This window comes from Macaca nemestrina, chromosome 12, assembly GCF_043159975.1.
Source record: "Macaca nemestrina isolate mMacNem1 chromosome 12, mMacNem.hap1, whole genome shotgun sequence".
Classification (NCBI taxonomy): Eukaryota; Metazoa; Chordata; class Mammalia; order Primates; family Cercopithecidae; genus Macaca; species Macaca nemestrina.
In genome coordinates, this window is record NC_092136.1 from 4,254,404 (window position 1) to 4,279,589 (window position 25,186).

At 51.7% G+C, this 25,186-nt stretch overlaps 1 protein-coding gene and 1 pseudogene across 4 annotated transcripts in view; both read right to left on the reverse strand.

Moving 5' to 3' along the window:
- LOC105469734 (cortactin) overlaps nt 1-25,186 on the reverse strand; it is a 38,980-nt gene extending 13,794 nt beyond the window's left edge. The window contains exons 1-14 of one of the 4 annotated variants that reach the window (XM_024789089.2): nt 25,096-25,156; nt 24,035-24,209; nt 20,890-21,061; nt 18,571-18,667; nt 16,566-16,652; nt 16,359-16,432; nt 14,022-14,151; nt 9,678-9,788; nt 8,598-8,652; nt 7,233-7,343; nt 4,193-4,303; nt 3,541-3,651; nt 2,078-2,188; nt 662-717 (exon numbers count right to left, since the gene is read on the reverse strand). In XM_024789089.2, coding sequence (XP_024644857.2) covers nt 662-717; nt 2,078-2,188; nt 3,541-3,651; nt 4,193-4,303; nt 7,233-7,343; nt 8,598-8,652; nt 9,678-9,788; nt 14,022-14,151; nt 16,359-16,432; nt 16,566-16,652 — 957 coding nt within the window. In that variant the 5' untranslated portion in view covers nt 18,571-18,667; nt 20,890-21,061; nt 24,035-24,209; nt 25,096-25,156. Of the gene's footprint in view, nt 1-661; nt 718-2,077; nt 2,189-3,540; nt 3,652-4,192; nt 4,304-7,232; nt 7,344-8,597; nt 8,653-9,677; nt 9,789-14,021; nt 14,152-16,358; nt 16,433-16,565; nt 16,653-18,570; nt 18,668-20,889; nt 21,062-24,034; nt 24,210-25,095 lie in introns of all 4 variants that reach the window. The other 3 variants (XM_024789088.2, XM_024789086.2, XM_024789090.2) reach the window with 3 other exon arrangements.
- Nucleotides 4,314-7,225, reverse strand: LOC139357408 (uncharacterized; annotated as a pseudogene).

Sequence of the window (25,186 nt, forward strand, 5' to 3'; positions counted from 1 at the left end):
TCCCGCCTGCCCTCAGAAATGAGCCCCGGCTACGGCTCCCTGGCGAGCCCAGCCCAAACACCTGCTCTGCCCGCCCACGCCCCCAGAGCCCACATCAGGAGCCCCTGGATGGTGCTGTGTGTGGTCAGCTTCGAGGCAAGGACTGACCCTGCCACCCCTGACCGCAGGCCATGCACAGGAGCAGGCAGTGTGGGGCCCGCGTCTCTGTGAGGCTGAAGACGGGAGACATGGCTCATCACGGCACAGGCAGCGCCGGCCACCAGTGGGGAAGCCCCACACGCGGTCTAACACTCGCTTCCAATCTCATTTACTGTTAAGAATTTAAGTTCAAATGGACATGAGCCCTCGAGGCTCTCACCTCTCATGTTAAACGTCTGGGTTCCTGTGGCAGCCCAGCCGCCCACTGCTGTGCCACAGCCAGGTGCTGAACCTGCCTGGCCTCGGGCCCCCAACTAGGAGGGGGGCCCCCAACTAGGAGGGGGGCCAGGGCCAGCGCCCATCCCACAGGACGGCCATGAGAAGCACAGGACACATCATGTCCACCGTGATGGAAACCACCTGTGCCCCACCCCAGTGCGTAGGTGCCACCCGCACCGTGAGCCACGCCCACCAAGAGTCCCTGCAGGCAGACGACACTAAGCTCCGGGTCTGGAATATTTACCTTATCCATCCGATCCTTCTGCACCCCATACTTCCCGCCGAATCCTTTGGAGTAGTCTGAAATGTGGCAAAACACAACACTTACTGTGCGGCGGAGGCGAGCGTGGGGGTGGCCGCGGGTGCATGCAGACAGATCCGGAAACAGCCCAAGAAGGTGCACCACAGCGGGAAGAAACGAGAATGGCCAAGCGAGGCTTCACTTGCAAGGCAAGTTTTGCTTCCACCCACGGTCGTGAGACCCAGGCAGTGAGAAGCAGGGCACAGGCCAGGGGCGGGCTTCAGCATTCCCTGAGGGGCAGGAGGGGCGGCAGGCGGCAGGCAGGAGCTAAGCGAGGAGAGGGCACGGACAGGCCTTTGCAACGCGCCACTTCAATAGCACAGTCTTCCGCACCAGCACGGGCTTATTCTCAGCTGCTTCCTGTGCGCCTGCTCTACTGAGCGCTAAAAAGAGGCTCAATCGCAGTTTGTTCTCTTGCTTTTTAAGAGAAAAAAAAAATCCATGTGGAAATTCTACCAGCCAAATCCTTCTGCTGCAGCAACACAGATCCACATGAAAGTCACACTGTCATGCAGGAGTGATGCCTCGGAGAGCCACTGCCATCTCCATGCAGTCTGCGGGACCACCCCAGGTGTGTCTACCTGCCCACACCTGAACACTGCTGTGTTTCTAACGCTGCAGGTGGAAAGTCTAGAGTCTGCCCTGCAAGGTTAGGGAATTACTATTTTTCCAATTATGTGTTCAGGTTCTAATAACCAAGTCCAAATTTTGAAGGTAACATAACTGCTCTAAGGAAGGATGCAGAGCTGGCTCTGCGTACATACTGTGTGGCTCTGTGTGGAGATGTTACACACATACGGTGTCATCAAATGAAACAAACAAAAAACCTCCCAACCCCGGCCAAAAACACCACCACAAATGAAACACAGAAACCACACAGAACACGCCTGTCTCCTGGCCCTTGCTGCTACGAAGCCCCTGGTCAAACGGCCAGCGGTTTCGTTGAACCAAACACCTCTTTCCTCATCTGGAAGGCCTGACTCAATGGCTCACAGCAGCCACCATTACCAGCAGAACAGCCTCGGGCAGAATGCTGCTGGAGACCGGAGATGCCCCGGTCCAGAGACTGGAAGGGTCACAGGGTTCGAAAGACGGCACCCACACACTAACTGGTACATCCTGCCATACGCAGATCACAGGTTCACAGGGAAGAAAGTGAAGTGGGGAAGAGAAGGGAACCATTCAAAACCAGTGTCGCTCTAATAGAAATGGGTTTCAAGTGCCCAACAGCCTGACAGCTGACAACTGGTGACACAGGAGGACTGTGCTGCAGGCGCGGACGGTGAGCCCTGAAGTCTGTGCTAGAAGTGGCTGCATGGGACGGGGAGGGTGGGGGTAAGAGGCTGGTGGCAACTGTGCCTTGCTGGGACTCGTGCTTGGCCAACTTCTCCTTGTAATCAAACCCCACAGCAGCGGAGTCCTGCCTCTCCGACTGAATACCGAATTTGCCTCCGAAACCAGTCTTATAATCTGAAAATCCACAAGCAACGGTGGGGAAAACAACCAAGAGAGGAAACACAGTTGGGTTAGAATTGCATGAGCATGCGCAAAAATCAAACACAGTTTCCAGAAAGCAAGGACTCTCCTGAGCTTACGGCCTTTGAGATCCTACTCCCAGGCTCAGCGCCAGAAGGCGGCTCCAAAGGTCAACGTTAAAGAATGAACTTAAAATCTGAACACTCGGCCAAGATGTGGAAACAGGCTAAGAACTGTACTTCAAATAATTCAGTAAAGGCACTCCAGGCTGTGCAGTTCATTCCTAGGGTCCTACCCACACTGCAGACGCGTGCGCGTATCTGTGTACACGGGAGGAGAGACCCTGCAGATGCGGAGGGCGCAGCCCCATCAGCCCCGCTCCTGCTTATCTCAGGGCTGGGTCATACTCAAAGCGTTTCAGCCCCTTAGGTTCCTTTCCCCAGGGAAAAGGGACCCGTTCGGACAAGAGAACACTTTCGGTTCAAAAGTGAGTATCTCCTGCCAGACACCGTGGCCCACTTTATAGACAAGCAGCCTGGACGAGGAGCACTGCTGCTCCTGCACCTCCTGAAGGCAGAAAACAAGCGGCATCCCAGGAGTGCTGCAGGCTTGGCCCATGTGCCCACTCCCGGGTAAACCCAGTCCCCTGCTGCAGGTCTGGCCCATGTGCCCACTCCCGGGTAAACCCAGCTCCCTGCTGCAGGTCTGGCCCATGTGCCCACTCCCGGGTAAACCCAGTCCCCTGCTGCAGGCTTGGCCCATGTGCCCACTCCCGGGTAAACCCAGTCCCCTGCTGCAGGCTTGGCCCATGTGCCCACTCCCGGGTAAACCCAGCCCCCTGCTGCAGGTCTGGCCCATGTGCCCACTCCCGGGTAAACCCAGTCCCCTGCTGCAGGCTTGGCCCATGTGCCCACTCCCGGGTAAACCCAGCCCCCTGCTGCAGGCTTGGCCCATGTGCCCACTCCCGGGTAAACCCAGCCCCCTGCTGCAGGTCTGGCCCATGTGCCCACTGCCGGGTAAACCCAGCCCCCTGCTGCAGGTCTGGCCCATGTGCCCACTGCCGGGTAAACCCAGCCCCCTGCTGCAGGCTTGGCCCATGTGCCCACTGCCGGGTAAACCCAGCTCTCTGGGGCACCAGCCCCGTGTCAGCAGGGAGGGGTCATGACTACACTAGCTGGAGGGTTTCTGGAACTGGGAGACTGGGGGCGGTGCACAGGACAACTTCAAACAGTGAAAACAGAACAACGTGCAGCAGGCACACGCAGACACAACACACACACACACTGACGCACAAGAACAAAGACAAACTTCCAAAACCATCTCGCGGACAGGCAGAGGGAATATACCTTTTTGGGATTCATGCAGCTGCAATTTCTCCTGGTGATCCCAGCCAAGGGCACATTTGTCTTGTCTGTCTGTCTGCACACCAAACTTTCCTCCAAACCCTTTCACATAGTCTACATGCACAATGAAAGGCCAGAACCCATCATTAGCAGGTAGTGCGGGTCACAGGTAGAAAGTATGTTTTCAATACAGTTAAACACATTCGAGTCACTCAATCTGCCTTCCCTTCTGGATCTTTGGTAATACCTTAGATAACATCCACGAAGAGGCCCTCCTTGGAGAGTGGCAGGAAATAACCTAGTCTATGACCTCAGCATTGTGATTAAGCCAGACAGGACCCCACGGAAGCTCCCAGGTACGCGGCTTCCACCCGCACCATGAGGCAGCACAGGCTCACACGGGCAACACGGACGTGCGGGGCGCGGCCGCCACGATAAGCAACGCCGCTGGGGCTGGAGCGCCAAAACATGCAAGCTCCGAGTTCTTATTTAGCAGCGTGTTTCTAGATGTGCCGTTTTCAAGTTGGGTACTTAATGAAAACGAGACATCTACATTAAGGGCTGTCAATAACGCTTTGTCTTTCCTTTTCCGGAGTGGCTACCACCTGCCACATCACTAGCTGCTGGCTGGAGGGTAAGATAAAACGGAAGACACCTTTCTGGGACTCGTGCTTCTCCGTTTTGCCTTGATACTCAAAGCCAACGGCGCTCTTATCCACTTTGTCCTTGTCGATGCCGTATTTGCCACCGAAACCTTTGGAGTAATCTAAACACAAACAAAAAAAGGACTGCTTTAAAGGGAGCAATGAAATCAGTGAACACGCAAGGGTCTTAGCAGTCCTTAAGAAAGGCTTTTATCGTTTGATTAAAAAAACACAAAAATCTTTCGGGTCCACTGTAGGGCCACTGAATAATACAGACAATATTTAAAGGTGCTATTTATGTGTAATAACAGAAACATAAACAGTGGTTAGCAGAGGTGGGGGCATGTGCCTGCAACCCAGCTACTCAGGAGGCTGAGAAGGGAGGATTGCTTGAGCCCAGGAGGCTGAGTGCAGCCTGAGCAACATAGCAAGACCCCATCTCTAAGTTAAATCATTAACGAATTTTTTAAAAATTAAAAAAACAGGCTGGGGGTGGGGGCTCACACCTGTAATCACACCACTTTGGGAAGTTGAGGTGGGAGGATCACCTGAGGACAGGGGTTTAAGGCCAGCCTGACCAACATGATGAATCCCCATCTCTACTAAAAATACAAAATTAGCTGGGCGTGGTGGCCCACACCTGTAATCCCAGCTACTTGGGAGGCTGAGGCAAAAGAATCACTGGAACCCAGGAGGTGGAGGTTGCAGTGCGCCGAGATTGCACCACTGCACTCCAGCCTGAGCAATAAGAGCGAAACTCCATCTCAAAAAAAAGAAAAAAAAATTATTATTATTTTTTTAAGTACAGCAGAGGCTGGACACGGCAGCTCACACCTGTAATCTCAGCACTTTGGGAGGCTGAGGTGGGCGGATCACGAGGTGAACAGATCGAGACCATCCTGGGCAACATGGTGAAACCCTGTCTCTACTAAAAATACAAAAAATTAGCTAGGCGTGGTGGCGCATGCTTGTAATCCCAGCTACTCAGTAGGCTGAGGCAGGAGAGTCTCCTGAACCCGGAAGGCAGAGGCTACAGTGAGCTGAGATCGCGCCACTGCACTCCAGCCTGGCGACAGAGCAAGAGACTCTATCCCAAAAAAGAAAGTACAGCAGACGAATTCCTGTAACATCATGCATTGCATCCAGAAGCTAGCAGGAGATGAGAGTTTATGATAAGGCTCTCTAAGGGGAGGAGGTGGCACAGGGGCAAGACTTTCAAAGGCCACTCTTCACAAACTGAAGCAAACAGGGGGATACCAGGAAACAGGACACACACAGCATCTTCCAGAAACACCAGTTCTACTCAGAATGAAGCCATTTAGCATGCCACTGTGATACCAAAACATGAATCTCTCATGAACCCACTAAAAGTAAAAATGCAGAGGATCAAGGCCTGGGAGAGAAGGCCTGAGGCATCTGAGGAGGCTTGAGTCTGCCCAGGTGCTCGGCCCATGCTCCCAGGCTCACTGGAGTCATACACTCACGCGGCTTCACGGAGCACGCACTGCTCACAACTGTGCGGTGTGGGAAGAGGAGGAATGGATTGTTCCCAGGAAAGAGGCAGAGAGCAGAGGCAAGCAGCCCTGTGCAGTAGGCAGGGCCTGACCGGCAGGAAGGCCAGGCCAGGCCAGTCCGCAACAAACTGCAGGCCAAGCTGCCCTTCACACCACTGGCACTTTCCTCAGGGAAATGCCAAGCCAGAGTGGTCAGATCTTCCAGTGGTGTTTCTTGGTCTGGGATTTTTTTTTTTTTTTTAGAAATCTGAGTTTTTAAATAGTCAAGCTCTCAGTTTTCAAATGTTGGCAAATATTTTTAAAAATTTAAATGTGCAGGCCAAACAAAAGAGGCGCAGAGAAACGGGCAGGCCGCAGCCTCTGCAGCCCTGGGAAACTCTCTGAGTGCTGGTGTACAGGTTACGCCGTGGGGAAGGAAGAACTCAGCACAGCCTCCAAGGACAACTTGGCAGTATCTATGGAAATTTTACATTCAATAGACTTCAACCCAGCAATTCCACATCTAGGAGTGATTCTTTTGAATAATCATTCGTGAACAAAACACAGGTACAAGAATGTTCCCTGCAGTCAATTTTCAGTCGGGTGCGGTGGCTCACACTTGTAATCCCAGCACTTTGAGAGGCCGAGGCGGGCCAATCACCTGAGGTCAGGAATTCAAGACCAGCCTGGACAACATGGCAGAATTCCGTCTCTATTAAAAATACAAAAATGGCCGGGCGCGGTGGCTCAAGCCTGTAATCCCAGCACTTTGGGAGGCCGAGACGGGCGGATCACTAGGTCAGGAGATCGAGACCATCCTGGCTAACACGGTGAAACCCCGTCTCTACTAAAAAATACAAAAAACTAGCCGGGCGAGGTGGCGGGCGCCTGTAGTCCCAGCTACTCAGGAGGCTGAGACAGGAGAATGGCGGGAACCCGGGAGGCGGAGCTAGCAGTGAGCTGAGATCCGGCCACTGCACTCCAGCCTGGGCGACAGAGCGAGACTCCGTCTCAAAAAAAAAAAAAAAAAAAAAAAAAAAAAAAAAAAATTAGATGGGCGTGGCAGCATGTGCCTGTAATCCCGGCTACCCGGGAGGTTGAGGCATGAGAATTGCTTGAACCAGGGAGGTGGAGGTTGCAGTGAGCAGAGATCACGCCACTACACTCCCTCTAAAAGAAAAAAAAAAAAAATTTACAGGTCACACCTGTAATCCCAGCACTTAAGGAAACCAAGGTGGTGGAGGATTGCTTGAGACCAAGGGGTTCAAGACCAGTCCGGGCAACATGGCAAGACCTCATCTCTACCAAAAAAAAAAAAAAAAGAAACAACCTAAATTCCACATTCAAAAAAGGAATGGTTACATGGACTCTGGAATCCTCCTATGATGGGGAACTGTGCAGCCATTCAAATTAGGAAAAGCCCACATACACTGGTACTAAAAGAATACCAAACATTTTAAGTTAAAAAATCTACAACAATCATCTGTGAGGAGAGAAAATGCCCTCGTGGGTGCTTCTGGAGCAAACGCATGATTCCAGACCATGGGGTCCGCCCCACCTCTCTGTGACTCGTGCTTCTCCGTTTTGCCCTGGTAGTCGAAGCCCACCGCGCTCTTGTCTACTCGGTCAGCCTGCACGCCGTACTTGCCGCCAAAACCACTGGAGTAGTCTGAAGAGACAGGGCAGCAGTTAGCACGTGGGCCTGAGGACAAACTAAACTGTCCCTTTTGTTAAACTAAGCAGAAGTGTGTAGTGGTTACAACTCACAAACAGATCAAGCACACATTTTACCATGTACAACAAGCCACCCACTGCTCCATACAGGTGACGCTGGACCTGCTTCGTAACAGGTACATGGTGGGGTTCCGGGCCCTGTCAGCTGTTACAGGGCAGTTCCTTTGTGTGGTCAGAAATGAAGCTGCATGCCCGCTTTGAAAATCAACTGCTCAGGTAAAAGTTGGAAAGCTTCATACAAAGAACCAGTACTTTGGGAGGCTGAAGCTGAGGCAGGCGGATCACTTGAGGTCAGGAGTTTGAGACCAGCCTGGCCAACATAGCAAAATCCCATCTGTACTAAAAAATAGAAAAATTAGCCAGGGGTGGAGGTGCACATCAGTAATCCCAGCTACTTGGGAGGCTGAGGCAGGAGAATCGTTTGAACCTAGGAGGCGGAGCTTGCAGTGAGCCAAGATTGCGCCACTGAACTCCAGCCTGGGCAACAGAGCGAGACTCTGTCTCAAAACAAACAAACAAACAAACAAAATGAAAAAAATGGAAAGAGAAAGCCTCGTATGAAGAAAGCCACACAGCTGAACACGGGAAACAAGACCCTGATCCTCCCTCTGCCTGCCCACACCACAGCTACCTCCACCTGGACTGCACCGAGACTGCTTAAGGACTGAGAGCTTGTTCCCCCGGATGATGCAATGACACTAAAAGAGGAAGAACTAAATAAGGTTGCAAAAAATAAACTGAAAACTTGAAGGTAGCGATATGCTTTGGTCTTTCAAAAAGAGATAGTATGATGTAATAAAGATTAATCACCAGCAGTTAAGACCGTATGTGTATAATGAAAACAAGAATTTAACAACTCTGGTTTCTATCCTTAGAGGGGGAAGTTAGCTTTTTGCTGATAAATCTGAGAGCTCTCTTCTCCAGGAGGAGCACTGCCCAGATGAAGGGAGGGCAGCTTCCGCTAAAGCGGGAGGCTCCACAATGACAGCAGATGCCAGGGCTCCAAGGAGGCTGTGTAACGGGGAATGCATCCGTCATGTGGCATCCGGATGATCCAGAAACATGAAGAGGAGGGCAGAGTCCTCCTTGTGGCAACAGAAACCGCTCGGGAAACGGCTTCAGGTGGCCGTGACTCTCCCCATCAGGGCCCCTGGAGCGCCGGCCTCTTTCCGCGCCTTTCGTGTCTTACCTTTCTGGGAGGCGTGCTTCTCAGTCTTCCCCTGGTATTCAAAGCCTACGGCAGACTGTGGTGACCAAAAACACATTAACGAGTGGGGAGAAATACATTTTTTCAATGTCCCTGAAACAATCTCTCTGAATTAATTACATGAAATTTTTAAAAACATGAAACATGTTATGTTGTGACCTCTGGGTTCCTAAGCCAGGTACAGGTGGCAGTAACGCCAAGAGCTCTGGCATCCTAAACGGACAGGACAACAAACGTTCTGCAAGGCCCAGTGGACAGCGTGGGCCAAGCTGTATCCATGGCGACCTGCCCTCCCTAGCATGTGGCGGCAAGGCATCCTCAGCCGATTCATTCCACAGGTTTCACGAAAACTCGCTTCTCAAATAAGTCATGCTGAGAACATTAATATTAATAACAGGAATAGCAGTGGCCACCAGGGGTGCACTCCCACCAGCCAGGTACTGCGATGGGCATCTGAGCACACCCGTGAGAGAGGTGTGATCATCCCCCTCATTTCAGACACATAAATTCAGAACCGTGGCTAATATGTCACAAAGCCACAATCTGCCACCAGCATCAGCTCCCTGCTCCCTCCAGGCTCCAGATCGCTCCTCTATCAAACAAAAGAGCCGCCAGCCCCAAGCTGAAGAGAATCAGAGAAGAGGCTCGGGCCCAGGATGACTGCAACAACATCCTGACGCAATGCCTGAGTCCTGGACGCAACGAGCGCATCCCGCTCCCCGGAACACGCTCTGAGGCCACTCTGTCACAGTAGCACACACATGAGAAACACGGGCAGCAATGGTCCCTGCTGGCACATTTGGACAGACACAGGGCCGTCCAGTACTGGGGCACGTAGTGAAGAGCGACCGCAGGGACTGCTGTAGCAAGCCCTCCGCATCCCGCTTCCTCTCCCTGGGACCAGGCTCTCAGAGCATCCTGGGAGCGGGATGCCCCTCTCTGCAGTCCCACAGAGCTCGAGGGCACCTGCCTGCCACTACAAGTGGCCCAATATGGCTCAGATCTACGGGGAACGCTCCCCCTTGCCCCAACCCCCACCAGCCCCAGCACCACATCACTCACCTGATCAACTCTGTCCATCTGGACACCAAACTTGCCTCCGAAGCCGCGGACCGAGTCTACCTGTGAGCAGTGCTTGGAAAGTTTCGACTGATATTCGTGGCCGACAGCTGACTGGAACAGGGTTCAAACACAAAGCATTAGACACTGACGACACTGCGGCACTTCACTTCCTCCCAGAGCAGGGCTGGGGAGGCCACCTCCTGCTCAGTGCAGGGAAACCTTACATGAACACACCCATCTGGGGAGCCAAGGAGGGGGCCCGACTCCTGGGAGGTCCAGGTCCTTGGTGCAGGCTTTCATGGCCCACCCCAGCCCTTGGGCTCCTGGAAGCTGCACACGACCCCTGGCCACAGGTTGGGGCCACCAGTGGGGATGTCTGACACCACTGGGCATGAAGAAGGGACACAGAGCTGGCGGCCTGTGGCAGGATCTGTGAGACCCGCCGGTGTGGAGGCTGCTGGCCTTTACTGAAGTGGGACCTCTGCGAATCACATGACCCAAGAATCAGCACAAAAAATAGTCTGCAAAACACAGGCTCATATTCGATTTCCGCTGAGCAGCACCCCATTCAGGCAGGAGCCAGGTGCCGGCCCCAATGCCAGCTCGCTTCAGCGTCATTAATGTCGTCAGCCCCCGTCAGCGCACACAGGTTTGAGGACCTTCTGTTCGCCAAAGCCAGCAGGTAAAGCCGAGGGTTCCCCTGGGCTTTCCAGACCCGGTACCCAGTTCTTCTGTAAATAACGCCTCTGGGACAGCCACATCCATCCACAGGTGTGCTGTCCACAGCTGCTTTTGTGATTCCGCAACTCCGTTTAGCAGTTTCAACGAGACCCTCTGGTCCACAAAGCAGACAAGATCTCCCACCTCAAAGCACCGGCCCTGCTCCAGCCCTGACAGTCCCACGCTCGGGCACACCGAGGCCCCAGGGTTCTGAGGCTCCCTGCTGACAGCAGAGCCGGGTCAAGGCCTCCTTCACGGACAGTGCAGGCACGTGGCCCAGCAGACGGTGTGGAGAACGCCCACGGCACACCGGGACCCGTCTTCTCACTCCCTCTAGTATGTGGAGCTGCTCATACTAACCCGAGCAGCATCCCACACCGGTGCTGACACAGCAGGCAACTCAGAGCGCGTCCACTCTTTCCCCGAATGAAAAGTAGGCTTTGCCCTAAGCCTCGGACCTGTGCTGCGCCCTCTTCTTCCCACGTTTGTTCTGAGGTCGGCAGCTGACTCCTCATCCACACGAGCTGTCACCTCCAAACCCTCTGTGGCACAGACTGCCCATCCGTGTCCTCTGGGGTCCCACCCAGAAAACAGAGATGAAGGAGTGGCAGAGGCAGACGTGCCAAACGGATTCCCCAGCATGAGTTTTCATCAGAAGGAAGTTATAGGAAAACGGATCTAAAGACATGCCCAGAATGACAACTAGGCAAAGTTTCCAACCTTTTGATGGAAAGAGATTCATCTCCAAAATTGCATTTGATTTTACGTTGACGAAATCACATGTTATTAAACAGTCATGCTGGGGAGATTGTATCTTGAAGCCTGAATGTGTAGACTCAGGGCTACGGGATGCAAGGAGACACGGGAGCAGGAAGGAAGCCTGCCCCGCGTGATGGATGTAGCCACCGCCGGTCGCAAGGGAAAGGTGCAGCGTGCTCAGGCCCCAGCGTAAACAGAATCCGGACAGCCTGTCCAGGCTCCTCTCACGTGTGCTTGTCCTCCATGTGTTCTTTTTTTCTGGAAGTCTCTAGCACATATTCCTCAACTCTTAACGCAGAGATTTCAATTTTTTTATTTTTTTCAATTTCTGAAGTGGGCAAGTTACAAATAACTTAAGCCATTTCCCCTTCAGTTTGGAATCTGAGTTCAATCTATTTATTTCCTGAGACGGGGTCTCCCTCTGTCGCCTAGGCTGGACTGTAATGGTGCGATCATAGGACACTGCAGCCTCCACCTCCTGGGCTCAAGTGATCCTCCCTGCTTAGCCTCCCAAGCAGCTGGGACTGCAGGTGTGCACCACGTCCAGTTAATTATGTTTTTGTAGAGACGGGGTCTCGCTATGTTGCCCAGGCTGGTCTTAAACTCCTGGGCTCATCAGATCCTCCTGCCTCGGCCTCCCAAAATGGTGTGATTACAGATGTGAGTCCCGTACCTGGCCCTGAGTTATTTTTGACAACATATTTGTCCCGTGGTGCTGACCCGAGCTGAGAGCTAACCTGGCCCAGATGCCAGCCGGGACTGAGCAGCTGCAGCACCCCTTGCTGGACTCGCCCTGCCAGGATAGCTCTCCAGCTTGCCGGCTAAGAGGTGACAGCAAGGCTCACCAAGCCTCCTGGGCTCCAGGAGCGCACTGGCCTAAGAGGTGGGGCTCATGGCATAGGGCCAGGCATGAGGAGAGGATGACAAGTCCCGACCCTTGAAAAGCCCAGCCCAGAGGGGAGTCTCCCTGGGAAGGACAGCAGGATGAGGCAAGGACAGCTGACGAGGGAAGCAGAGGCTGCCATGGAGACGGCACAGGAGAGAGGGAAGCGAGGGCTCTTCCAGGGAGCCTGGCGCTCCAGAAGGCCTAAGTGGCAGGTTCCAGGGTGAGCGAGATTCGGGCTGAAAAAAGGTGCAGTCCAAGCAGCAGCAGAGAAGCCACAACAGCTTCCCTACCAGGCTTTCCCTGACACTTTGCCTTTCTTTTCCCCAATATGTAATTTTCCCAACCCAGAGCAGGGAGCCCCATTTTTAGAATAAATTTCTCTCTGCACTAACTCCCCACAAGCCCTGTAAGCACAGGGCTTGCCTCAGTCTGGGGTGGGAAAGGCTTCCACCGACTTGCTTCGCTCACTGCACTGAACACATGGATTCCGTCTGTCCGTCTGCACATGCTTCGCTCACTGCACTGAACACAAGGATTCCGTCTGTCCGTCTGCACATGCTTCGCTCACTGCACTGAACACAGGGGTCCGTCTGTCCGTCTGCACATGCTTCATTCTCTGCACTGAACACATGGATTCCGTCTGTCCGTCTGCACATCTTCGCTCACTGCACTGAACACAGGGGTCCGTCTGTCCGTCTGCACATGCTTCATTCTCTGCACTGAACACAGGGGTCCGTCTGTCCGTCTGCACATGCTTCGCTCACTGCACTGAACACAGGGGTCCGTCTGCCCGTTTACACTCCTAAAAGCTAGCGGACTTTTTTTAGACTCCAGAGGTGATGATTTTGCACACACTGCTCTCCTCAGTGTCAGCGCATCTCTGTGGTAGTGACACAGCAACATCCATGTCTCCTTCCTGCAGATGGTCCCTCACCCCACTCCTCCCCCAGGCTATTTATGATGGTGGTTTGGGGTGCCCTGCCAGCCCACCACATCATCTACTGTGTAGGGGACAGAGCAAGGTGCAGCTCACTGTGACACGGCAACATCAGCCCGTGCCCAGCTCAAATGTTCATCCGGCTGGTGCATGAGGTGGGAGAGGTATGGAATTACCGCCTGGAATCCGACACTGGCTGAAACACTTCTTTCCACAGGGTAAAGGCAAGCATCTGTCAGGTCAGAACAAGCTTATGTTGCTTAGACTCAAAAGTTCACCTCCAGGATGTCTGTTTTACTGAAGAAACATGCAAACGCACCACGATCTCTTCCATCCTCTCTCCACGAAGGAAAAGGCAGCTGTCCTGAGCTAACGGGGCTCCCTTTCTTAGGGTAGAGAGGACCTAAAGTACGGGTGGAGCTGGAGGCATTTGGCCAACGTCCTCAATCAACGTCTGCATGGCAGTTTGCATCCCATCAATGATGGCTCCCGGGAGGCTCTCCCAGACCTCTCAAACAGAGCGAGCACTGTCCCCAGCCTGGTGGGCACCCCATTTAGACAAGGGACAGACTGCTCTGACAGTCACTGACCGCATGAAGCATGTTAGCTAGGCCTTTGGCTGAATTTCCGTGTGTGCTGTGAACCATGGGGGCCTACAGATTTGACTTTGCTCTTCGGACTGGCATGACTTAGGCTGCAAGCTGGAACCAGAGGCATTGACAATGATGACACCTGGAGCCACGATGCTTCCGGACTTCTATCCTGATCACAAGGCCGCCTCTGAGGGCCAGTCTCCCGCTCTGGGCCTCCCCACGTACCACCCGTGCTCCAGCACCTCTGAGGGTTCTCAGCGAGCTTTGAAGAAAGCTAGAGCACTTCGTGAGCAAGTCCGATCAACAGGGGTCTACTCTGGGCAAATCTCAGCCTCAGCAGATTGACTCAGAACTGCTGATCTAAGGAAAGTCTGAGGGACGACTCTGCCACTCAGTCGAGTGGTCCAAGCGCACCAGGAGCCTGGCACAGGCAGCCGTGGGCCACTCACCTTATCCATTCGGTCTTGTTCCACACCAAATTTCCCTCCATAGCCGTGGGAGGCTTTGGGTCCTGTTTCAAGTTCCTTCTCCTTAAGAGTCTGATGTTCTTGAAAGACGTTCTCCCTCAGCTTGTGGATGCTTGAAGGAGGAGATGGAAATAGGAACAAATCAATAAACAGATGTGCAGCTTTGCCTCCCGGTGTCATAAATAAGAACAGGTGACATTATCTTTGTAAATCTGCCTATCTGATGTCCACCAATTCTCTCCCTGCACTGTCCCTTCCTGACTATTCTGCCGGCTGGTACACCCACTTCGGCAGTCCGCAGTGTCAGATGCACGCTCCGTGGGAGACAGAACGTGAATCTGAAGGCAGACAGTGGGGTCATCCCAAATCCCCGCTAAAGATGGCTCTACCCAAACCCGGCCTTTATTCACACGCAGAGAACAGGAAAGCCCGTCTGTAATCATCCAGAGGTAGAGGGGAACACGAGGCTACGCCCCCTTTCCCAGTCACTGGCAGAAGTCCGGTGGTGCTGCACATGTAGATGGCTCGTCCGTACTTGAAGTACTCCAGCTTTTTCATACATTCAAAGATGTGAGGAAAGCGTTTCAGAATTTAACATCTAAACGCCACTGAAAATTTTTAATATAGCAGATGATGAAACAGATGACAAGGTGTGCTCAAATCTGGCAGGCAGGACACAGCTGTCATTGAGAGACTCCAGCATGGTATGAAGGCCACTCTGGCATTCACACTTTCTGCCCAGGAGACACCAGGCCGCCACCTTCGACATCTGGACAACAATGCTAGAATTGAGGATGAAATACGAACCATGCTCGGAAACCGCCCAATACCCTGATGAGCAGGGAAAGACACCACTCCTAAAACCTGGGAAGGCCCAGAGCGTGAAGAGTGGGCTCATTCCCCACGTGCTCCTCTCTGAATTCTAAGCCGCCCGAGGCTTTTGTACTGGAGAGTTGTTTTTTCTCCAAGCCACCCTTCAAGACATGTTTTGAAGCTACAGGGAACAGAAGAGATGAGAAGAGGTACGATGACTCAACAAATTCAGGAGTCTGCTTAACGCCATAGCAAATACCCAAGGCTACAGCGGACTCCTAAGTCAGCCCCATTCCAGTCTCTTGTCCTGGGCAGCCGCACGGCCACTGGAGTTCCGAAGTTGCTTCTGTGGAAGGGAGTGTGCTGAGCAAGCCAGAGAGGGACTAAAACTTCTGTATAAAAAGCCACTGTGGGCCAGGTGCGGCGGTGCACACCTGTGATCCCAGCACTTCGGGAGGCTGAGGCAGGAGAATCACCTGAGCCCTGGAGTTCAAGACCAGCCTAAGCAACAAAAGCAAGACCCCGTCTTTAAAAGAAATAAAAGAACTTAGCTGGCCATGGTGGTGTGCACCCACGGTTCCAGCTACTCAGAAAGCTGAGGCGAGAACCCAGGAAGTCAAGGCTGCAGTGAGCTATGATTGCACCACTGCACTCCAGCCTGGGTGACAGAGTGAGACCCTGTCTCAAAATAAATAAATAAATAAATCTTTAAAAACAAAATAAAAAGCCACTGGGCAGACTGTGCCTTCTTTTCTGGATGATGGACTGAATCTTTCTCAGTTGAAGGGACTGTGGCCAAGCAGGACAGTCTCGCCAGGATACTGAGGCGGTCACCGGGTCAGTGGTGCTGCCTTCACAGCCAGGGAAAGAAGGATCCACTCTGAACCCAGTGCGGCCTAAAATAAAAGTCTGAGCACATTTTAAAAGTTCCTTTTATCTGCATTTCCTGAGGAAAAAAAAAAAAACTGCCCCAAGAGCTGGCATTTTAGATAGTGCCAAGTGAGAAACAATGACAGGGCTCACTCAGTTCCCTCCTCTGGGCTTTTGATAAGAACACAAAGCTCACAGTACCCCACGACTAACACATAATCATTTCCAGATAATAAAAACAGGGACAGGGCATTTAAGGTCTCAGTTATTCAGACATCTCATACTTTAGAAACCTCTCGTGTGTAAGGTAGAGCTTAGGTAAAAGTGTTCCCTGATAAAAGCTACAATACTGAGAAGCAGACACTCTAAAATTATAAATATGGAAATTGTTTGCAATGGGAATTTAAAAATTACTGAGCACATAAGTATCTAAATATACACATATAAACACACACATTACATATACACACATATATGTGTGTGTGTCTTATATTCATTTACTGCATGGGTATCAGGTCAAGAAGATAAAAGCAGTTTCCACACAGGCCGTCCCTCCACAGACGACCATGAGCCCTGTTGCACCTGGGGCTCCACCCACAGAGGGGCCCTCGGGAGGGTGGTGGCGACGCCTCTTACTTGATATGCTCCTGGTGCCCGGAGCCCTGCACGGTCTTGGCACCCCATCTTTGCTCCTTCTCACTCACATCATTCTGAAAAGAAAACCAACCAGTAAATCTCACAGCCTGGATTGCGACACCGACAAACCACCACCCCATCAAAGAAAAACCCAGGAGAGCCACTTCCACTTCATGAAAACGGAAAGCAAAGGCTGGCGGCTCCTACCACAAAATCGGGGTCGGTCTCCCAGTCATCGGCCCCCGCGTCATCCTGGGCGATGGACACAGCGTGGCCTGCTGAAGCTTTCCACATCTGAAAGAGCGGCCGGGGAGGGTTACGGAGGCCTCAGGGTGCCATCCACAGAGGCCAGCAGATGAGCCCTTTGGCCAAAACTACCGAGATTCTAGGCAACCCAGGAGGACGAGGCTGCAGGACCAGCCAATCCTTCATGATCCCTAACCCTGAATGACAACCACAGGAGTGAAAGAAGCTTCCCCTCGGGGTTCTAATACTGCTGTCCCCTGGCGTCAGAAATATATTGCAAATACTCTTTGGCTTCAACTCAAGTGAGAAAATTCTGTGGAAAATAAAAAAGTCGGGTGTGCACTTACTGCATTCATTAAGAACATATTCCTGTTCTGCCCAATCATATGATAGTTTCTAACCAAAAATAAATGTACCATGTGTGTTATATATTATAAATACACTAAACGTTACCAATGGTAGATCTCACGGTACGTGTATCTTATCACAATTTCTTAAAAAGTGCACCCATTTTGATTTCAAGTGCTTACTGAAACGATAACAACAATTTTCCTAATTCAGACTTACAATTTAATAAATGTTTCAGGTAATTCATCAGAGAATTGCTTTACTCTCTACTTGGGAGAAAACAGACTATAAAACGCCACCTTTTCCTCTATCAGGCAGCTCTGCAAGTGGGCAGCCACCTTCTTCCTCAGCCCGTGAAGACTGAAAGGTTTTCTGTTATAGAGAACAATGGCACACCTGTAAACCCTAACAAGACAATTCTTCTTGTAACTGCAGTGGTAACATCAAAACTTTTAAGGGTTTTTTTTTTTTTTTTTTAAACTACGTATAAAAAGAACTGATTCCTTTTCCACAGAAATAGTAATAAAATTTCACACAGGCCATACAGCCACTGAGAGATTATTTTAAATCAAACAGCCAGAAGCTGTGCCCAGGGGTCTGAACTGAGGACACCCCATTCACTTTTCCTCAGGCGCCGTGTTGGGACTCTAGCGCCCTGAATCTGAACGGGACAAAAGCCCTTGGCAGCTTGAGAATGTCCCATCTGGCTCCTCCCCGTCCAGCCTGGCTAGGTCTCAAGTCCAAATCCAATGTGACAGGGAGGGACCAATCAGAGCACCATGCTCTCAAATTTCTAGATGCGACTTTGTCTCTCGGGGAAGAACTGTCTGCCAAGGGGTGTAGCAGGACCAACAATGCCCCTGGAACCTCAAGTCAATGCCCAAAGCATGGCAAGAAATTTCCAGAGTGATCTGCTTTTGCCAGGATTTTAGAGAACAGATGAACTAGAATCTTAGAACTGAAAGGCACAACCAGTCCATCTTGTCCCAGTGCGCCCATTTATAAATGAAGCAACGGCTGCAGGAAAGAGAAACGGGATGCTCGGTCTCCGGCTGCCACATGGCACCATGCTGCCCTGGCGAGGGGGCTGCCTGCCTGCGTTCCCACCACTGAGGAAGTGGCTGCAAGAAAGGACGGGAGTCCGTGCGGAGCTGGCGAGGCCAACCTTCAACCCCAAGTCAAAGGTGAAAGAAGGCAGGTGTCTGCCTGGTACTTTCTCAGGCTCATCAGGGAAAGATTAGCAGAGAACAGTCTCCACTCACCTTCCTGGAGGCAGCTTCACCAGGGGGCGGGGTAGGCACCTGCAAGCTTCACAGTCCTGCGCCTGGGGGCCCACCCACTTTCATGGTGTGGGGAAGGGGCCAGATTTCCCCCTCAGGGAGGACAGGAATGAGTTCCCTTCCTCAATTCCAGAGTTTTCTGCAAATGTCTCCTCTAAGTCATACACAACAGAAATCTGACTTCATCTTTTAAACAATGAAATTTCCTCCCAGAAAATTATCATCTCTCTCCCAGTAAATCCACAGAAACAGCAACCTCCCCCGCTTCCTGTTAAAGGGATTTCTGCCCTTTCCATCCACAGGAAAAGAATGTTAGGATGTTCACAACGCACAAGTACCTTTCTTTCCGCTTGGAGATAAAAGGCTGTTCACAAAACTCTGTCTAAAACACAGTAATCCAATGAGGAATTTCCAGGCATTGGGGAATGATTCCGTCTGTAAAAAGATTAAGAGTAAAAGCTCAGAAGGATGTCTGTTGAGCAGCAGCCTGGGCAAACCCTTCTGTGTGGAGATCTTTTTAGAAAACTTCAGAAATCCTCCCAAATATAACAAGGTTTTGTAATGAAATCTGAAATGAGGATGGAAGATTTGCATTTTACTAATAAAAAAGTTCAACATAGAGAAACTAAAGAAATAAGTTTTAAAAGATTTCTAACTACATGATGATTCTTTGTTTGTTTTTTGAGATGGAGTTTTGCTTTTGTTGTCCAGGCTGGAGTGCAGTGGCACAACTGCGGCTCACTGCAACCTCCACCTCCCGGGTTCAAGCGATTCTCCTGCCTCAGCCTCCCGAGTAGCTGGGACTACAGGCATGAGCCACCACGCCCGGCTAATTTTGTATTTTTAGTAGAGATGGGTTTTCTCCATGTTGGTCAGGCTGGTCTCAAACTCCCGACCTCAGGTGATCCACCTGCCTTGGCCTCCCAGAGTGCTGGGATTACAGTCATGAGCCACCATGCCCGGCCTACATCATGTTTCTTAATGAATGCAAACAGAAATTACCGCCTTAATTGCTAGCATGCATTTACTGTTTGCTATAATTCTGAGAGATTTTCACTTTTTATTCATTCTAATTAATAACATTATAAAATAGAATTGTTACTGTGAGCTTTTTAAAACAATAATATAAGAAAAACACTCCTTGAGAGGATCGTGATATGGCCGGGAGAAAACACAGGTACGGTGACTGTCTCAAGACGTGACAGCAGCAGCTGGAGAGCCGAAGAGGCGGCGGCTGCATTCCTAATGGACGTATACGGTTACCACGCAGGGAGCAAGACTCCAGTTCTCCAGAGGGTGGCCAAGCACACGGCCCCTTCCCGAGGACCACACGTCAGCCTCAACTGGACACCATACTGCTAAACATCACTCATCGACGAATGAAATCCCCTCGTCCCTAGGAACAAGCTGGCCACAGGCAGAGTGGTTTCTCAGGCATTAGGTACTAGGGGATGGTGCCTGGCTGGCCCTGCTGGCAATTAATTTCCTATCTGGTTCCTGACCCAACTGTTTGCTCCATCTCTCTCCCCAATTCCCTTTGGCAATCCTAACTTCTACAGATTGCTTGGTGCATTCTGGTTACTACAGTTATTAGTGTAATCAGCAGGCATCTATACAATTCCACCTAAACCATTCGCCAGACATGGTCGTGTATACCTGTAGTCCCAGCTACTCAGGAGGCTGAGGTGGGGGAACTGCTTGAGCCCAGGAGCTCAAGGGTGCAGTGAGCCATGATCACACCACTGCACTCCAGCCTGGGAGACAGAGACCCTGTCTCATACATAAATCAATCATAAAGTAAAAAATAAAAATCTCATGAGCAGCTAAGGATAGGCTCAAATCCACAATTTTATACTCTCAATATTTGAAATTTTAAAAAAATCACAAAAATAACTAATAGAAAATAGGCTTGATTATTTTGTGGATCCAAAGATAAAGCCTCTAGACCCCTACCTCAAAACCACACAGAAAAATTAACTCAAAAATGAACTAAAATCCTAAAAAGGTGTAAATTTTTGTGACTTTGAATTTGGCAATAGTTTCTTAGATACGACACCAAAACACAAGAGGAAAAAAATAAATTGTACAAAATTAAAAATTTTGTGCTTCATCAAGAAGGTGACAAGACGATCCCAAAAGAAAACTATTTTGAACCATATATCCAGAATATATATAAAGAACTCTTGGCTGGGCACGGTGGCTCACGCCTGTAATCCCAGCACTTTGGGAGGCCAAGGCAGGCGGATTAACAGGTCAAGAGATCGAGACCATCCTGGCCAACATGGTGAAACCCCGTCTGTACCAAAAATACAAAAATTAGCTGGGCGTGGTGACGTGTGCCTGTAGTCCCAGCTACTCGGGAGGCTGAGGCAGGAGAATTGCTTGAACCTGGGAGGCGGAGGTTGCAGTGAGCCGAGATTGTGCCACTGCACTCCAGCCTGGGTGACAGAGTGAGACTCCATCTCAAAAAGAAAAAAAAAGGAACTCTTATAATTCAATAATAAAAAGGACAAATAACCCCATTTAAAAATGGGTGAAGGACCTGAAGAGACATTTCTTCAGAGGAGATATACAAATGGCCAATAAGCTCAGGAAAAGTTTGTTCAATGTCATTAACCATCAGGGAAACGCAAATCAAAACCACAATGAGAACCCACCTCATACCCACTAGGATGACTAAAATAAAAGACGATGACAAGTCTCAGCAACGGTGTGGAGAAACCGGAAGCCTCATAGACTGCTGATAGGAATGTTAAATGGAAAAGGTCTGGCAGTTCCTCAGAAGGTTAAACTCAGGTACTGTATGACTCAGCAACTCCACTCCTAGGTCTATGCCCAAGAGAAATAAAGTATAAGCACACAAAAACTTGTGCATGAGTGTTCAGAACAGCACTATTCATAGCAGCCACAAAACGGAAACACTCCAAATGTCCATCAACTGATAGATACATAGCATGTGGTCTACCTAACACAAACGCATTATTTCCGCCACAAAGAGGATCCAGCAGTGACACCTGCTGCAGTGTGGAGGGACCTCAAATCTATTACGCAAAGGAAAACCATGCACAAAAGACCACATATTATACGATTCAATTTCTAGGAAATGTCTGGAGTTGACAAATCTACAGAGACAAAAGATACATTGCTGGTTGCCCAGGGCTGGGCGGATGGTGGTGGTGGGGATCAGGAAGTCATGGCTAAAAGGTACAAGGGCTTCTTTTTGAGGTGACAAAATTATTCTGAAATTGATTGTGGTGATAGTTGTACAACTGCATGAAGATCCTAAACACCAGTGGACAGCACACATTAAACAGACGCATTGTATGGCGTGTGAATTTTACCTCAATAAAGCTGTTACAATACGGTTCAAAAGAAGATGACTCTGTCCAACCTCAACCTCAACATTAAACCTTCCTTGCAAATGTCAGTGTACAAATCAGATTGCACAAATGTGAAGTAATCTTGCTGTCTAGACAGAGTGAAAAATTCCTCTATACAAGAATTTTTTTTTTTTCAGAGTCTTGCTCTGTTGCCCAGGCTGGAGTGCAACGGTGCCATCTTGGCTCACTGCAACCTCCATCTCCCAGGTTCAAGTGATTTTCCTGCCTCAGCTTCCTGAGTAGCTGGGATTACAGGCATGTACCACTGCACTCAGCTAATTTTTTATGTTTTTAGTAGAGATGCAGTTTCATTATGTTGCTACAGGCTGATCTCCAACTCCTGGCCTCAAGTGATTTGCCAGCCTCAGTCTCTCAAAGCGCTGGGATTACAGGCATGAGCCACCACGCCTAACTGCCCCCCACCAGCCTTTTTTTTTTTTTTTGAGTCAGGGTCTTGCACTGTGGCCCAGGCTAGAGTGCAGAGGCACAATCTCAGCTCACTGCAACCTCTGCATCCTAGGCTCAGGCAATCCTTCCACCTCAGCCTCCCGAGTAGCTGAGACTATAGGAATGCACCACCACACCCAGCTAATTTTTCTTTTCTTTTCTTTTTTTTCTTTTTTGAGACGGAGTCTCACTCTTTTGCCCAGGCTGGAGTGCAATAGCGTGATCTTGGCTCACTGCAACCTCCACCTCCTGGGTTCAAGCGATTCTCCTGCCTCAACCTCCTGAGTAGCTGGGACTACAGGCGCCCGTCACCACGCCTGGCTAATTTTTCGTATTTTTTTTAGTAGAGACGGGGTTTCACTGTTAGCCAGGATGGTCTCGATCTCCTGACCTCATGATCTGCCCACCTCAGCCTCCCAAAGTGCTGGGATTACAGGTGTGAGCCACCGTGCCTGGCTAATTTTTCTATTTTTCATAGAGATGGGGTTTTTCCACGTTGCCTAGGCTGATCTCGAAACTTCTGGGCTCAAGCAATCCACCTGCCCTCGGCCTCCCAAAGTGCTGAGATTACAGGTGTGAGCCACTGAGCCCGGCCGAAGAATGTTTTAAATGACGGGACAGAAACATCCGTCTAGCATCAACTTTCCATTAGCCTCAGCATCTATGGCAGAGCAGGAGGAGAAAGGAAACAGACATTTGCTTAGCCAAAATCACCATCACAGGCCCACTCCCTACACCACACTTACTCAAGGGAAACCCTGACCCCAACATTTACTCTGTTTACTCAAAGCAGTGCGTGAGCAGATGGGGTGGGCTTGGGCCACAGAGAAAGCCAAGCCTGCTCCTGGAGCACAGTCCCCTGCTCTTGGCTGGCCCAGGCCATGGGAATACTGTAACACAAGGCAGCAACCAGCGCTCACAGCAATTCACACTCTCAGGACACCTTTTTCAGAGCACCTACTGCATGGCACAGACTGAATATCTGAATTGCCAATTATGTGCACTGTCATTTTAAGTGTTTTAAAAACAGGTCCATCAAAATGCTACAATTAAAAGTCAGCTTTAGCTGGGCCTGCAGTCCCAGCTACTTGGGAGGTTGAGGTGGGAGGATCGCTTAAGGCCAGCAGTTCAAGGTTGCAGTGTGCTAGATGGCACCTGTGAAGAGCTGCTGCAATCCAGCCTGGGGACAGGGTCTCGCTCTGTCACCCAGGCTGGAGTACACTGGTGCGATTGAGCTCACTGCAGCCTTCAACTCCTGGGCTCGAGATCCTTTGCCTCAGCGTCCCGAGTACTGGGACAACAGGTGCACGCCAGCATGCCCAGCGAATTTCTTTTTTTCTTTCTTTTTTTTTTGTAGATACAAGGTCTCCCTATGTTACCCAGGCTAGTCTGGAACTCCTGGCCTCAAACGATCCTCTCACCTTGGTCTCCCAAAGTGCAGCGATTACAGGTGGGAGCCACCGCACCCCTGCCCCAGGACAAAAGATATTTCTTTTCAGTAACATTTAGCAGAGGGTTAGCTTCCAGTTCTAGGGGACCTAATATCAAAACAACCCTGCCTCCCCAACTTTTTATTGAGTCCCACTTAAAAGACTCTTCCTTGTTCCTTGAGTATCTGGTGAATATTTCTCTAACCAGAGGAGAAATAGGACTGACTCAGGGCTCTGGAGCCGGTGACTCACCCACACGGTCAAACACGGGAATGAAGACGGGGGCAGGCGGCCAGCCCCTCCTGCACCACGGCCTTGGGCCCGGCCGGGTTCGAGGGCTGGATCATGCCTTAAGGACCTTGTGGGTGAAGTCCCCCCGATAGAGCCTGTGCAGCTAAGTCAACACTGAGCCCAAAGGGAGCGCATGGGATTGCAGGGAGAGCTCATCGGATGCCTCCGGAGCTTCCCTCAGCAGAAAATGAATTCCTCCCCAAGGGTCCCGACACGTCCAGATTCCAGTGGGAGGAAGCCCTGTCCCTTCTCACCCGAGGCCTTCCAGCGCCGAGGATCAGGCATCCGTTAGACTATCCAGGTGATGGAAACGTAACAGAAAGCCCCAAAGCACGGTTCTGGTGATTTTAAACACACCCCGAAGGAGGGACGGTTCCAAATTTAGAGCCTCACGACTAGCTGCAGCCGCGCCTCGCTGCCTCCATTGACCTGATTGCAAAACCTTCGCTCAGGTACAGGCCGGGTGGGTCTCCAGCTGCTCCGCCACGTCCCACGTCCCACAGCGAGCCCCTCAAACCGCGGACCCCAGGCGCCTTGACCCCGCGGACCCCATCTTTTTCCCCTGCACACGGATCCCTTCCCTTGGAGCCCAAATCCCCTCCCCTCCGACCCTATCCCTTTTCTCTGCGCCCCGACCCTTTCCGCTCGAGCTCCAATTCCCTTCCCTCGGACCCCATCCCTGTAGCCCTGCGCCTGGACCCCTTCCCGTCAGACCCCAATCCCCTCCCCTCGGATCTCATCCCTTTCCCTCTGCGCCCGGACCCCTCCTTCTGAAACCCCTCGCCCTTTCCTTGAGACCCCCCACACCCACCTTCCACGGCTCCTCGAACCCCGGCCCCCTCCGCTCGGACCTCCGAACCCCGCAGGCCCAGCCCCTCCCCCTCGGGCCCCAATCCCTTCTCCCTCGGAGCCCATCCCCCTCTCCTATTCCCTCGGACCCAGACCCCTCCCAGCCTGGCCCCTCCCCGGCCCTGGGGCCCCCCAGGGTCCAGGGACCCTCCCCGCAGAGCTGAGACCCCCGCTTTGGCCCCTCTCCAACCTTCCTCCGTGGACCCCAGCCCCGAGCCTTCCGTGCCCCCTTGTCCCCTGGGGCCCAGACCCGTCCTCGTGGCCCTCGTGAACCCCCGGCCCTCGCCCGGCCCCGCCCCAGGCCGGGAAAGCCTCGCCACTCTGCCCCGGCCCCCGAAACCGCGAGCGGAAGAGCGGTGAGACCGCTGCGGCCGCTGCTTCCTTCCCCTTTCGCGGCCCGGCGACGCCACAGGAGGGAAGAAGCAGAGCCGGGCCTGCATCTCCGGCGGACGCCGCACTCGCTCACCGCCGCCTGGGGTCGGTCCGGCCCGGGTCGGCCCTGGATCCCGCCGCGCCCGCCGCTCCCAGGCGCCAGGCTCTACTTCCGGTTCCGCGGG